This window comes from Hemitrygon akajei, chromosome 26, assembly GCF_048418815.1.
Source record: "Hemitrygon akajei chromosome 26, sHemAka1.3, whole genome shotgun sequence".
Taxonomy (NCBI): Eukaryota; Metazoa; Chordata; class Chondrichthyes; order Myliobatiformes; family Dasyatidae; genus Hemitrygon; species Hemitrygon akajei.
This window is the reverse complement of record NC_133149.1, coordinates 46090655-46104475: the sequence shown is the minus strand read 5'-3', so window position 1 is coordinate 46104475 and position 13821 is coordinate 46090655. Positions and strand designations below refer to the sequence as shown.

The following is a 13821-nucleotide window of genomic DNA, read 5'->3' as shown; positions in this document are numbered from 1 at the left end:
CAGACTCAACCTGCAAATTAACCTTTAGAGAACACACAAAGTACACTGCAGATGCTGTGGTCAAATCAACATGTACAAAAAAGCTGGATGAACTCAGCAGGTCGGGCAGCATCCGTTGAAAGCAGTCAACGTTTCATCATGAACATTGAATTCGATGTTCATGATGAAACGTTGACTGCTTCTTTCAACGGATGCTGCCCGACCTGCTGAGTTCATCCAGCTTTTTTGTACGTGTTGATTTAACCTTTAGAGAATCCTGCACAAGGGCTCCCAAGTCCCTTTGCACCTCAGTTTTTTTGTATTTTCTCTCCATTTAGAAAAGTCTACCCAAGTGCATGACCATATGCTTCCCAACACTATTCCGTCTGCCACTTCTTTGCCTATTCTCTTATCTGTTTAAGTCCTTCTGTAGCCTCCCTATTTCCTCAAAACTATCTGCCCCTCCACCTAACTTCATATTGTCTGCAAATTGTGCAACAAAGCCATCAATCCCATCATCCAAAAGCAAAAAGAATTGGTCACAGCACAGACCCCTGTGGAACACCACAGGTCACTGGCAGCCAACCAGAAACAGCTCCCTTCATTCCCACTCTTTGCCTCCTGCCAATCAGCCACAGATTTATCCATGCTAGAATTTTTTCTGTAATACCATGGGCTTGTAGCTTGTTAAGCATCCTCATGTGCAGCACCTTGTCAAAGGCGTTCTGAAAATCCAAGTACACAACATCAACAAATTCTCCTTTGTCTATCCTGCTTGTTAATTCATCAAAGAATTCCAACAGATTTGTCAGGCCAAGATTTTTCCTTGAAGAAACCATGCTGAATATTGCTTATTTTATCATGTGCCTCCAAGTACCCCAAAACCACATCCTGAATAATCGATTCCAACATCTTCAGTGATTGGTAAGTTGATGGAGAAGATCCTGACAGGCAGGATTTATGAACATTTGGAGAAGCATAATATGATTAGGAATAGTCAGCATGGTTTTGTCAAAGGCAGGTCATGCCTTACGAGCCTGATTGAATTTTTTCAGGATGTGATTAAGCACATTGGTGAAGGTACAGCAGTAAATGTAGTGTATATGGATTTCAGCAAGGCATTTGATAAGGTACCCCATGCAAGGCTTATTGAAAAAGTAAAGAGTCATGGGATCCAAGGGGACCTTGCTTTGTGGATCCAGAATTGGCTTGCCCACAGAAGGAAAAGAGTGGTTGTAGACAGGTCATATTCTGCATGGAGGCTGGTGACCAGTGGTGTGCCTCAGGAATCTGTTCTGGGACCCTTACTCTTCGTGATTTTTATAAATGACCTGGATGAGGAAGTGGAGGGATGGGTTAGTAAGTTTGCTGATGAAACAAAGGTTGGGGGTGATGTGGATAGTGTAGAGGGCTGTCAGAGGTTACAGCAGGATATTGATAGAATGCAAAACTGGGCTGAGAAGTGGCAGATGGAGTTCAACCCAGATACGTGTGAGGTGGTTCATTTTGGTAGGTCAAATATGATGGCAGAATAGAGTATTAATGGTAAGATTCTTGGCAGTGTGGAGGATCAGAGGGATCTTGGGGTCTGAGTCCATAGGACACTCAAAGCTGCTACGCGGGTTGACTCTGTGGTTAAGAAGGCATACGGTGTATTGGCCTTCATCAATCGTGGGATTGAGTTTAAGAGCCGAGAGGTAATGTTGCAGCTATATAGGACCCTGGTCAGACCCCACTTGGAGAACTGTGCTCAGTTCTGGTCACTTCACTACAGGAAGGATGTGGAAACCACAGAAAGTGTGCAGAGGAGATTTACAAGGATGTTGCCCGGATTGGGGAGCATGCCTTATGAGAATAGGGTGAGTGAGCTCGGCCTTTTTTCCTTGGAGCAATGGAGGATGAGAGGTGACCTGATAGAGGTGTATAAGATAATGACAGGCATTGATCGTGTGGATGGTCAGAGGCTTTTTCCCAGGGCTGAAATGGCAAACACAAGAGGACACAAATTTAAGGTGCTGGGGAGTAGGTACAGAGGAGATGTCAGGGCTAAGATTTTTACGCAGAGAGTGATGAGTGTGTGGAATGGGCTGCCGGCGGTGGTGGTGGAGGCGGATATGATAGGGTCTTTTAAGAGACTCCTGGATGGATACATGGAGCTTAGAAAAATAGAGGGATATGGGTAACTCTTAGGTAATTTTAAAGGAAGTGCATGCTCGGCACAGCTTGTGGGTCAAAGGGCCTGTATTGTGCCGTACATTTTCTATTTTTCTATGTTCTAATTCGATGGGTCAGGTTACCTTGGAAAAGAAAGGTTGTGGCATTAACGGGATCGACATAGGTGAAAGAAGAAACCATTCCGGTGTGCGAGAGAACAAATGAGAGACTGAATCTCACTCTACTGATTTGATAACAATGGTCTTACCTGCCACGTGCTGAGACCTTGAAAGAAGAAAAAGAGAGCAAAACCCCAGACCACAGCCGTGCAGATAATGCAGATCAGCGGAATCGGTCTGATCCGCTCACCACTCCTTAACTGGGGGCACAAACAGCAAACAGTCATTAAATCACACCAAAATCCTGCCTCCCCTCCCCCCCCCCATTGACTGTCCACACACAACGCCTTACTAACAATTCAGAATCTGATTTATTACTGACATACATTGTGAAATCTGTTATTTTGGGGCAGCAGTGCAGAGCGATACACAAAACATACTCTTAAGTTACATACACAGACGTAAATAACTCAGCAGTGCAAATGGAGGCTTCTTTGGAGTATAATCCTCTGGAACAGATTCCTGGGACTGAATGGCTTCTCAAAAGTTAATAGAATGTTTATAAACAGTTGTACTCTTACCTTCATGATGATGTAAAAAGCAAAATACAGCAGCAAATTGCAAATCCCAATTGCCAGCAGATATGAGGCAAAATCTTTGGGTCTCAGAATAAGCCCATATGCAGCTCTGAAAAATAACAGGCAGATTTACTAGAATGTTACCTAGGTTTCAGCACCTAAGTTAACAGGGAAAGATTGAACAAGTTAGGTTTTTATTCTTTGGAGCGTAGAAGGTTGAGGGGGGACTTGATGGAGGTATTTAAAATTATGAGGGGGATAGATAGAGTTGACGTGGATAGGCTTTTTCCATTGAGAGTAGGGGAGATTCAAACAAGAGGACATGAGCTGAGAGTTAGGGGGCAAAAGTTCAAGGGTAACACGAGGGGGAATTTCTTTACTCAGAGAGTGGTAGCTGTGTGGAACGAGCTTCCAGTAGAAGTGGTAGAGGCAGGTTCAATATTGTCATTTAAAGTAAAATTGGATAGGTATATGGACAGGAAAGGAATGGAGGGTTATGGGCTGAGTGCAGGTCAGTGGGACTAGGTGCGAGTAAGCGTTCGGCACAGACTAGAAGGGCCGAGATGGCCTGTTTCCATGCTGTAATTGTTATATGGTTAAATCAATTTAGCTTGTGCTGCATTCAACTAGGAGGGGCAACTCAAGACACAACCTGTTGAACAACCGTCTCCCCGAGGTTTGCACAATGTCCTCATACAATTACATTGATGTTTGCATTCCAGAGCCCAGAAAACTAATTGTAAACCACAATCCATCGCTGCTTTCCTACAAGTGGCTTGTGCTATAGGAAATAGAATAGTGAGGTCTAATAAATAGGAGATAGGGATGTGGGTTATGCTACAACAGTAACAGGGAGCCTCAGTCAAAGCCTAGAAGTAGAAACATGGAATGTAGCAGCAACAACACCCACATTTCAGCAACGTCACCAATTGTGTTCCAGCGTGCACCCATTATTGTCATAGAAAGTAGAAACATGGAATGCAGCAAAATTCAGGAATTTTACTAAATACGTTATAGCATGTACCCATTGTTAGAATAGGAAATTGGATTTACTGTTAACTAAATTGGACTTGTCAATAATTACTTTATTCTGTAATCAAGACCTAGTCTGTAACTCAATTAAATCTTTTTGTAACCTCCAATGCACTATCAAAACCTAGTTTTACAGAAACGGAAAGAGTGAACAGTTTCAAGTTCCTGGGTATCAAGATCTCTGAGGATCTAACCTGGTCCCAACATATCAATGCAGTTATAAAGAAGGCAAGACAGCAACTATACTTCAAGACCATAAGAGATCATTAGGAGTTTGAAGAGATTTGGTATGTCAACAAATACACTCAAAAACTTCTATGGAAGTACTGTGGAGAGCATTCTGACAGGCTGCATCACTGTCTGGTATGGAGGGGCTACTGCACAGGACTGAAAGAAGCTGCAGAGGGTTGTAAATCTAGTTAGCTCCATCTTGGGTACCAGCCTACAAAGTACCCAGGACATCTTCAAGGAGTGGTGTCTCAGAAAGGCAGCGTCCATTATTAAGGACCTCCAGCACCCAGGGCATGCCCTTTTCTCACTGTTACCATCGGGTAGGAGGTACAGAAGCCTGAAGGCACACACTCAGCAATTCAGGAACAGCTTCTTCTCTTCTGCCATCCAATTCCTAAATGGACATTGAACCCTTGGACACTACCTCACTTTTTAAATATATAGTATTTCTGTTTTTTAGCACGATTTTTAATCTGTTCAATATACATATATTCAACATGTAATTGCACTTGTTACATTGTTGGCAAGAAGGGCTATTTTATTAAAATGGAAAGATACCTCTGTCACTACATTAATTCAATGGTTTTCGCAAGTAATGTTATGTCTTAGTTTGGAAAAAATTAGAAGTAGAACTTTTGATCCTTGATTTGATTTTGAGAGAAGATGGGGCTCTTTTGCCAAATATTATCATTTAATTAGATGGATTGATTTTTGTCATCTTAGGCTCAGTGTAGGTGGCACGGTAGTGTAGCAGTTTGCACAATCAATTTACAGTGCAGGCAAGCACTGATCATGATTTGATTCCCACCATCATCTGTAAGAAGTTTGTACAGTCTTCCCATGACCGCGTGGGTTTCCTCCAGGTGCTCCGGTTTCCTCTCACAGTCCACAGAAGCACAGTTAGGATTAATAAGTTGTGGGCAAGCTATGTTGGTGTCAGAAGTATTGTGAGACCTGTGGGCAGCTCTCAGGACATCTCAAGAACATGATGGTCATTGACAAAAATGACACATTTCACTCTATGTTTCAATGAACGTGTGATAACATGGGAGACTGCCTCTTATCACTGGTGAGATCACTCTGCTATGGAGAGGGAGAATATTGCCCAAGTTTTCTGCATTTTGGATGTGAATTGATATTCTCCCCCCGGTCTTTATGTATATTTTCGTGTTCTGTGATTTTTGCCTGCTCTTTCTCGTTTTTTTTTGTGTGCAGGGGAGGAAGGATCAGTGGGTTGATGGTAGTGCTGCCGTTCTTTTCTCTCTTGGTTTTGTGGCTATCTGGAGAAGAAGGACTTTGATAATAATAAATTAACTTTTGAACCTTTGATAAATAAAACAAATCTTCATCTTTATATCAATTACTTAAAGGGGACCTCCCTGGGTCAGATTCGTTATGGCTCAGAGAACTCTGCTCTGAGCTGTGCACCTGTGGGCCATCAATGTAACTTACATCACTTGACAACACTGTACCTGAGTGTGATGTTTTATGCTCCACACCCAGAAGAAAAACAGAACCATCACACACACTGCAAGTTTGTGATTTTCAGTTAATTTTAAAAAAAACTTTTCTTCAGGAATTAAATCGCAACCGTAGCAACCTTATGCTGCCTAATCTAATTTCCAGGTACTCAACAAATATCATGATATCTTCAATCTCTTCCCCACCACCAAGGAATGGGCTACACGGTCTGAGAGCTGCAAGATGACAGGAGGGACAGACATGTGGTGGAGCTGCCAAATACTCACAATGACCAATTCACAATGTTCCCCATGATCAGCAACACCATTCGATCCTGAGAGCAGAAAGCAGAGGACTTTAATAGAACATGTCCAAAAGAAGCTGACGTGACTGCCACAACTCAGTGAATCAGAGCACACAACATTATCGTGAATCATGATAATATTTAGTCTTTATTTGCTTCCACACAATCACAACACTAGGATCTAGGAGAGAGTTAGGGGTCATTCTAGTTATGAAATTATGGATTGACTAAAATTAGAATTAGTCTTCAGAAATAAAACCTGTACACAATTTAACTGTTCGTGGGGAACCCAGTGCTAAAATATTCGCAGACGACCTAATTTGGGCTCAGGGTTTTGTAAGTAGCAGAGCAGATACCTCGCTGCGATCTACTGAAACAAACTTTTGTCGGCCGATAGATCCTACAAGGGGGGCAGACATGTGCCCTGTCGCACTCCTCGTTCGGTTGGTTGGTCTCTCCGGACTGTGACCTCCACAGCCCTGGCACGGGAACAGACGCACCTGGTCAAGGCGGTGGGTGGGAGGCTGGAGTTCGGGCCGGGGGGCTGTCTAATGAGGCAATGAAGCCCTCAAAACTGCTTTGGCACCTTGAGTCCAAGCACCCCGCTCTTAAAGACAAACCCACTGAGTTTTTTTCCGGCAGAAAAAACGTGAGTAGCGCGGGACAGCAGGTAAGTGCTGAGAGCCACAAAAACCAAATTGCGGAATGGACTGGACATAAGGAACCTGCTTCGAGTAACGCTGTATTTCGGTCATGTTTAACACCACCCCTCGCTCCCCCGTCTGCCAGACCGCAAGAATATTGTCAATATTAAATCGGTCCGTGGTGCAAGAAAACCTAGTGATCATGCATTATTTCTACTTCCGGGTTGCAGGGTTTTACTTCCGGTCTTTTCTGCCCGGATGCATGCATGCATGTAACTAATCGATTTGGGGTCGATCTTGCCTTTCACTAAGGCCGAGGTAGGGGATCTTGGGCTTAAAAAGGTTGGTGACCACTAGAGTAGGTGAAGGGTCTCAACCTGAAAAGTCAACTGTTCATTCATTTTCATAGATGCTGCCTGACCTGCTGAGTTCCTCCAGGAGAGTGTGTGTGTGAGAGAGAGAGAGAGAGAGTGTGAGAGATTGAGAGTGTGAGAGTGAGAACGAGAGCGCAAGGGGGAAAGCGCGAGAGAGTGGGAGCGTGAGAGAGGGGGAGCGCGCGAGAGAGGGAGAGCGAGCGAGAGGGAGAGGGAGCACGCGCCAGAGAGAGAGAGTGCGCGTGAGAGTGAGAGCACGCCAGAGAGAGAGCGCAAGAGGGGGAGAGCGCCAGAGAGGGAGAGCGCGAGAGGGGGACAGCGCGAGAGAGAGAGAGCGCAAGAGAGAAAGTGAGCACCAGGGACAGAGTGTGCGCGAAAAGGGAAAATGCAAGATGGGGAGCGCGCGAGAGAGAGTGAGAGATTGTGAGCGAGAGATTGTGAGAGCGAGAGGGGGAGAACACGAGGGGGAGAGCGCCAGGGGGAGAGCACGCCAGAGCGAGAGCGCGAGAGGGAGAGCACGGGGGGGGGGAGAGCGCGAGAGAGAGAGAGCGCGAGAGAGAAAGTGAGCGCCAGGGAGAGAGAGCGCGCGAGAGAGAGTGACAGAGAGAGAGAGTGAGAGATTGTGAGAGCGAGAGGGGGAGAGCGCAAGAGGGAGAGCGCGCGAGTGAGTGGGCGAGAGAGAGAGAGAGTGCGAGAGAGAGCGCGGGAGGGAGAGCGAGAGGGAGCATGAGAGAGAAAGTGTGCGCCAGGGAGAGAGAGCGCGAGGGAGAGACAGCGCGAGAGGAGGAGAGCACGAGAGGGGGAGCGCGCCAGAGAGAGAGCCCGAGCAAGAGGGAGAGAGAGAGAGATAGTGAGCGCGCGCAAGAGGGGGAAAGCGCGAGGGGGAGAGCACAAGAGAGATTATGAGCGCGTCAGAGAGGGAGAGCGCGAGAGAGATTGTGAGCGCAAGAGGGAGAGTGAGAGCACGCCAGAGAGAGCGCGCGAGGAGGAGAGAGTGCGAGAGAGAGAGAGAGAGAGGGAGAGCACGAGAGAGAGAGAGAGCAAGAGAGGAAGAGCGAGAGAGGAACGCGCGAGAGGGGGAGAGCACGCCAGAGAGAGAGCGCGCGCGAGAGGGAGAGCACGCGAGGGAGAATGCGAGAGAGAGTGCGAGGGGGGAGAGTGCAAGAGAGGGACACCGCGAGGAGAGGGAGAGCGAGAGAGGAAGCGTGCGCAAGAGAGAGTGACAGCACGCCAGAGAGGGCACGAGTAAGTGCGCGAGAGAGAAAGTGAACGCGAGAGAGGAAGCGCGCGCGAGAGGGGGAGAGTGCGAGAGGGAGCGCGCCAGACAGAGTGAGTGGGCGCGAGTGCGCGGAAGAGCGCGCGCATCAGAGTGAGAGCGAGAGTCAGTAAAACAGATTATATTTTCCATACCTGGCTTTAGGAACAAACACCAATATTGAATATTCAAAGGGATTCTGCTAATTGGGATGTGCTGCCATTGTAAATATGTCATTCTGTAAATTTTCCCGACTATATTCCAAATGTTAAAATATAGTAGGTGAAGCTGTAGTTAATTATTTAATATTTTTATGTTGAAGGAATATTAAGCGTCATGTCAGGAAAGTGACCACACACAGGTTGGGAGTCAGAGGTGTAGAAATGATAGAATCAGAGGAACAGACCAGGAATTAAAAACCATGGGCAAATATTTGAAGAGCATTACCAATGGCAGAACTCGGCTCAGTGGATGGACTACATTGTAGCAGTTAGCGTCATGCTTTACAGTGCCAGTAATCTCAATCAGGGTTCAATTCCTGCTGTTTTCTGTAAGTAAGTTCTGCCTGTAGGTTTTCCCGGCATGCTCTGGTTACCTTCCATATTCCAAAAGATGTACAGTATAAGTTAGGGTTAGTGAGGTGTGGGCCTGCTATGTTGGTGCCAGAAGTATGGTGACACGAGCGGACTGTCCCCAGCACATGCTCGGACTGTGTTGTTCACTGACACAAACAACACATTTCACCGGATGTTTCAATGTACGTGTGACAAATAAAGCTAATCTTTAAACAAATGTCTTGGTTGTAGCTGTGACTGTCAAGCAACAAAAGAGCACTTACTATGTAGGCAGGACCACTGCACTGTCTGACATGGTCAGTATAAATTACATGAATTATCCTTCTGAATATTCCTGCATCTGCAAAAGACAAGACGCACCATTTAAAATGCTCTCCAATGACAGAAGCGGGGGAGAATCAGTTCATGGAAGGACTTCATCATTGCCGGGTGTTGGGGCCAATAGACTGTGTTGGATAGGGTTGGGGACAGTTACAGCCATTGTTGACCTGCTGTTTAGCCATTCGAAGAGTTTAGAGACATAGAGTCAATAGATTCTGTGTCCATCTCCCAACTAAATACAGATGCAAAAAATCCATTTAACTCACTGCTATCTCTTTTGGCTCCACACACAAATGACCACGCTGATCTTCAAATAGACCAATTTTGTCCCTTGCTATCAGATAGTATATGCAGGAGGATGGGAATGAGAGTGATAGGGCTGAAGATGGGGCAGTTGGTATACATGTTGATGCAGTGTGTAGTGAGACTCTCAGAAAGGACAGGCAGAAAATCGGGCAAAATGCAGCTGGTCAGGACACTCTCGATGATGCTCCTGTAAAGATTGATTAGAATGTGGGGGAGCCTCACTCGCCTCAACCTCCTCAGGAAGTGGAGACGCTGCTGTGCTTTCTTGACCAAAGAAACTGTGTTGAGAAACCAGGTGAGATTGTCCATTATGTGCAACCCCAGAAACTTGGTACTCCTAACTCTCTCCATGGAAGAGCTGTGAGGAGAGAGTGCAGTGAGGAGCACCTACAGTTTATAGCTGCCACAAATACATAAATATCCTGAACAATGACAATGCCCACAAGGGGCTCCCACTCCCAAACCAGGGAAAGACCAATACAGCAGTGGTGTCATTTAGAATGTGAACGATGTATTAGAAATGCTTTTTCCCCACCAAAGCTGTGATGGCTGTGAGATGGAGGTCCAAGGTGTACCGCTTTAGAAACAAACCCAAGACATTATCCAAGAACACCAAATAAGCAGGGAGATGGAACTGCTGCAGAGAAAGTACACTTTGAACAGAGCTGATACTTACCCAGTTTCCAGCGGCCCACGTAATAGAGCTGTATACTGAGCAGAAGTGTTGATAGGATGTGAATAAAGGAGAAAACAGCCCAGAATACAATGTAATCCTTTCCAAAGACCTGGAGAGAAAGAAGAAAGGACAAAAAAAAAAATCAGGGGATCATAAACACGAGAGATTCTGCAGATGCTGAAAATTCAGAGTAACACACATAAAATGCTGGAGGAACTCAACAGGTCAGGCCGCATCTATGGAGGGGAATAAACAGTCAATGTTTCAGGTCAAGACTCTTCATCAATCGCGTTGTCATCTGTTTATTCCTCTCCATAGATGCTGACTGACTTTGTAAGTTCTTTCAGCACTGGTCAGAGGACATTTATTTTTACTTAGGCATATGGAACGCTGACAGGCCCTTCCAGCCCAACAAGCTGCACCACCCAATTACCCCATGTGACGAATTAACCTACTAACCCATATGTCTTTGGAGTGTGGGAGGAAACCCACATGGTCACAGGGAGAACATACAAACGCCTTACAGGCAGTGGTGGGAATTAATCCAGGCCACTGGTGCTGTAATTTCTTGCACTAGTCTCATTATGTTTATCTTGTTATTTATTTTTGTGGAAGTTACTTATGTGCTAATTGAGGTTTATGCTAACTTGTGTTGCCCTCATCTTATAATGATCTGCAAAAAGCTGATTTTCATGGCATTTATACCCTATGTAACTATGACAAGAATAAATTGAACTTCATTCTCATAACATTACAGCCATTATGAACAGGTTTGTTTCCTTTAACAAAAAGAGTATTTCAAAGGGAAGCTGAACTCACCACTCCCAACACGGAGATGAATATGACCAAGGCAAGGCTGGCGTAGGCAGAGTAGGCACTGGCATTAATATCTGGGTGGCGCTTCTGGTACAGTTTCAGCATACAGAGGCCAGCTATCATGTACATAAACGACGTGTCTGTGCACCAAACAGAACGAGGCATCAGAACGGGGACAAGGTTCCTCCATCAAGACTTAAAATGAGCCTGTACAATGGCCATTGTCAGAACCAACTTGACACCGAATTGGGAACAATCAAAAATTCTTCTGGTCCTAATGCAGGTTCATGACCCAAAACATCGACCATCCCTTTGCCTCCACAGATGCTACCTGACCTGCTGAGCTCCTCCAGGTTCCAGTATCTGTAGTCACTTTGTCCTCAAAAACCCCTCTGAGTGTGGGGGACAGTAAGGAACAAGCTGATTATTGGAAATATTTTTCTATAGAAGTCCAGTGATTATGCCAGCAGAAGTGGGAAATCAACTCCAATTGCATTGGGAGGTTGAATCTGACTTTTTCCCCAGTTACTGAAAAGTTAAAAAATGCAGATGTTATAAATCTGAAAGAAAAAGAATTCTGGAAATAGTCAGCATCTGTGGGGTTAGCTCTTCAGGTTGTATGAGCAACTGTATAATTGGTTTGGTCTAAAGAAGTTAAAACAGGGATAGATCAACTGCTAAGTAGTTTGTCACTGGTGTGAAAACTATTTCTGCTTTGAGACCATCTTTGGATTTTGATCCCTACACGCACACACCATTTACACCCACGTAACCAATTAACCTGCTAGACCACAAGACATAGGAACAAAATCAGGCCATTTGGCTCATTAAGTCTGCTCCATAACATGCAACATACGTCATATGACTAACCAGTACATCTTTGGACTATGGGAGGAAACCAGAGCACCCAGAGGAAACCCACATGGTCACGGGGAGAACGTACAGTACAAACAGCTTACAGATAGTGGCAGGAATTGACCTGGGTTGCTGGTACTGTAAAGTGTTGTCCTACTGTGCCACCCTAAATAATAAAACAACATTTCTCATCTAAATGGCAAGGCATTATTTCTTCCCGGCCTGAGGAGATTTGAGAGCAGTCGGACTGATTCTTCATACTCCTACTGAAGTCTCCTTGCTCTCATTTCTCTCAGTGACTCCCTCCAATGTGTTCTGCTCTTAAAGCACCTTGAGATCACCACTGATCCAGAATAATGTTTATGCGATTGGAGCCACTGGAGGAACTCAGTGGGTCAAGCAGCTGTTCTGATGTAGTGTCTCAATCTGAAATGTCAACTATTCCTTTGCTTCTAAAGATTCAGCCTGACCACCAGGCTCCTGAACCAGTGTGGATAACTTCACTCACCTCAACACTGAACTGATTCCGCAATCTGTGGACTCACTTTCAATGATTCTACAACTCACGTTCTCATTATTATACAGTCGGCCCTCCTTATCAAACGGAGACTGGTTCCGGGACCCTCCGCGGATACCAAAAAACACGGATACTCAAGTCCCTTACATAAAATGGCGTATTACTTGCATATAATCTATGCACATCCTCCCATATACTTCGAATCATATGTAGATTACTTATAATACCTAATACAGTGTAAATACTATGTAAATAGTTGTTACAGAACATAGAACAGTACAGCACATTACAGGCCCTTTGGCCCACAATGTTGTGCCGACCCTTAAACCCTGCCTCCCATATAACCCCCCACCTTAAATTCCTCCATATCAAAGCTCAGGGCATCGGGGGGAAGACATTGACATGGATAGAAAACTGGTTGGCAGATAGAAAGCAAAGGGTAGCGGTGAATGGGTGTTTCTCAGAATGGCAGGTGGTGACTAGTGGGGTGCCACTGGGCTCGGTATTGGGACCACAGCTGTTTACAATTTACGTCAACGATTTGGATGAAGGCATTGAAAATAACATCAGCAAATTTGCTGATGATACTAAGCTGGGTGGCAGTGTGACATGTGATGAGGATGTTAGGAGAATTCAGGGTGACTTGGATAGGCTGGGTGAGTGGGCAGATACTTGGCAGATGACGTTTAATGTGAATAAGTGTGAGGTTATCCACTTTGGGAGTAAGAACAGGAAGGCAGATTATTATCTGAACGGTGTAGGGTTAGGTAAGGGAGAAATACAAAGAGATCTAGGAGTCCTTGTTCATCAGTCACTGAAGGTGAATGAGCAAGTGCAGCAGGCAGTGAAGATGGCTAATGGAATGTTGGCTTTTATTACAAAGGGAATTGAGTACAAGAGCAAGGAAATCCTCTTGCATTTGTACAGAGCCCTGGTGAGACCACACCTGGAGTATTGTGTACAGTTTTGGTCTCCAGGGTTAAGGAAGGACATCCTGGCTGTAGAGGAAGTGCAGCGTAGATTCACGAGGTTAATTCCTGGGATGTCTGGACTGTCTTACGCAGAGAGGTTAGAGAGACTGGGCTTGTACACGCTGGAATTAAGGAGATTGAGAGGGGATCTGATTGAAACATATAAGATTATTAAGGGATTGGACAAGATAGAGGCAGGAAATATGTTCCAGATGCTGGGAGAGTCCAGTACCAGAGGGCATGGTTTGAGAATAAGGGGTAGGTCATTTAGGACAGAGTTAAGGAAAAACTTCTTCTCACAGAGAGTTGTGGGGGTCTGGAATGCACTGCCTCGGAAGGTAGTGGAGGCCAATTCTCTGGATGCTTTCAAGGAGGAGCTAGATAGGTATCTTATGGATAGGAGAATCAAGGGATATGGGGACAAGGCAGGAACCGGGTATTGATAGTAGTTGATCAGCCATGATCTCAAAATGGCGGTGCAGGCTCGAAGGGCTGAATGGTCTACTTCTGCACCTATTGTCTATTGTCTATATACCTGTCTAGTAGTCTCTTAAACTTCACTAGTGTATCTGCCTCTACCACTGACTCAGGCAGTGCATTCCACGCACCAACCACTCTCTGAGTGAAAAACCTTTCTCTAATATCCCCCTTAA

The 13821-nt window shown here is 45.3% G+C and overlaps 1 protein-coding gene across 8 annotated transcripts in view; it reads right to left on the bottom strand.

The window, feature by feature from the left end:
- Positions 1–13821, bottom strand: part of sidt2 (SID1 transmembrane family, member 2) — a 109572-nt gene that overhangs the window by 13375 nt on the left and 82376 nt on the right. For all 8 annotated transcript variants that reach the window (XM_073030112.1, XM_073030111.1, XM_073030110.1 and 5 more), the window contains 6 exons: positions 10829–10965; positions 10010–10118; positions 8970–9046; positions 5842–5888; positions 2834–2939; positions 2402–2512 (listed from right to left, as the gene is read on the bottom strand). In XM_073030112.1, coding sequence (XP_072886213.1) covers positions 2402–2512; positions 2834–2939; positions 5842–5888; positions 8970–9046; positions 10010–10118; positions 10829–10965 — 587 coding nt within the window. The remainder of the gene's footprint in view (positions 1–2401; positions 2513–2833; positions 2940–5841; positions 5889–8969; positions 9047–10009; positions 10119–10828; positions 10966–13821) is intronic.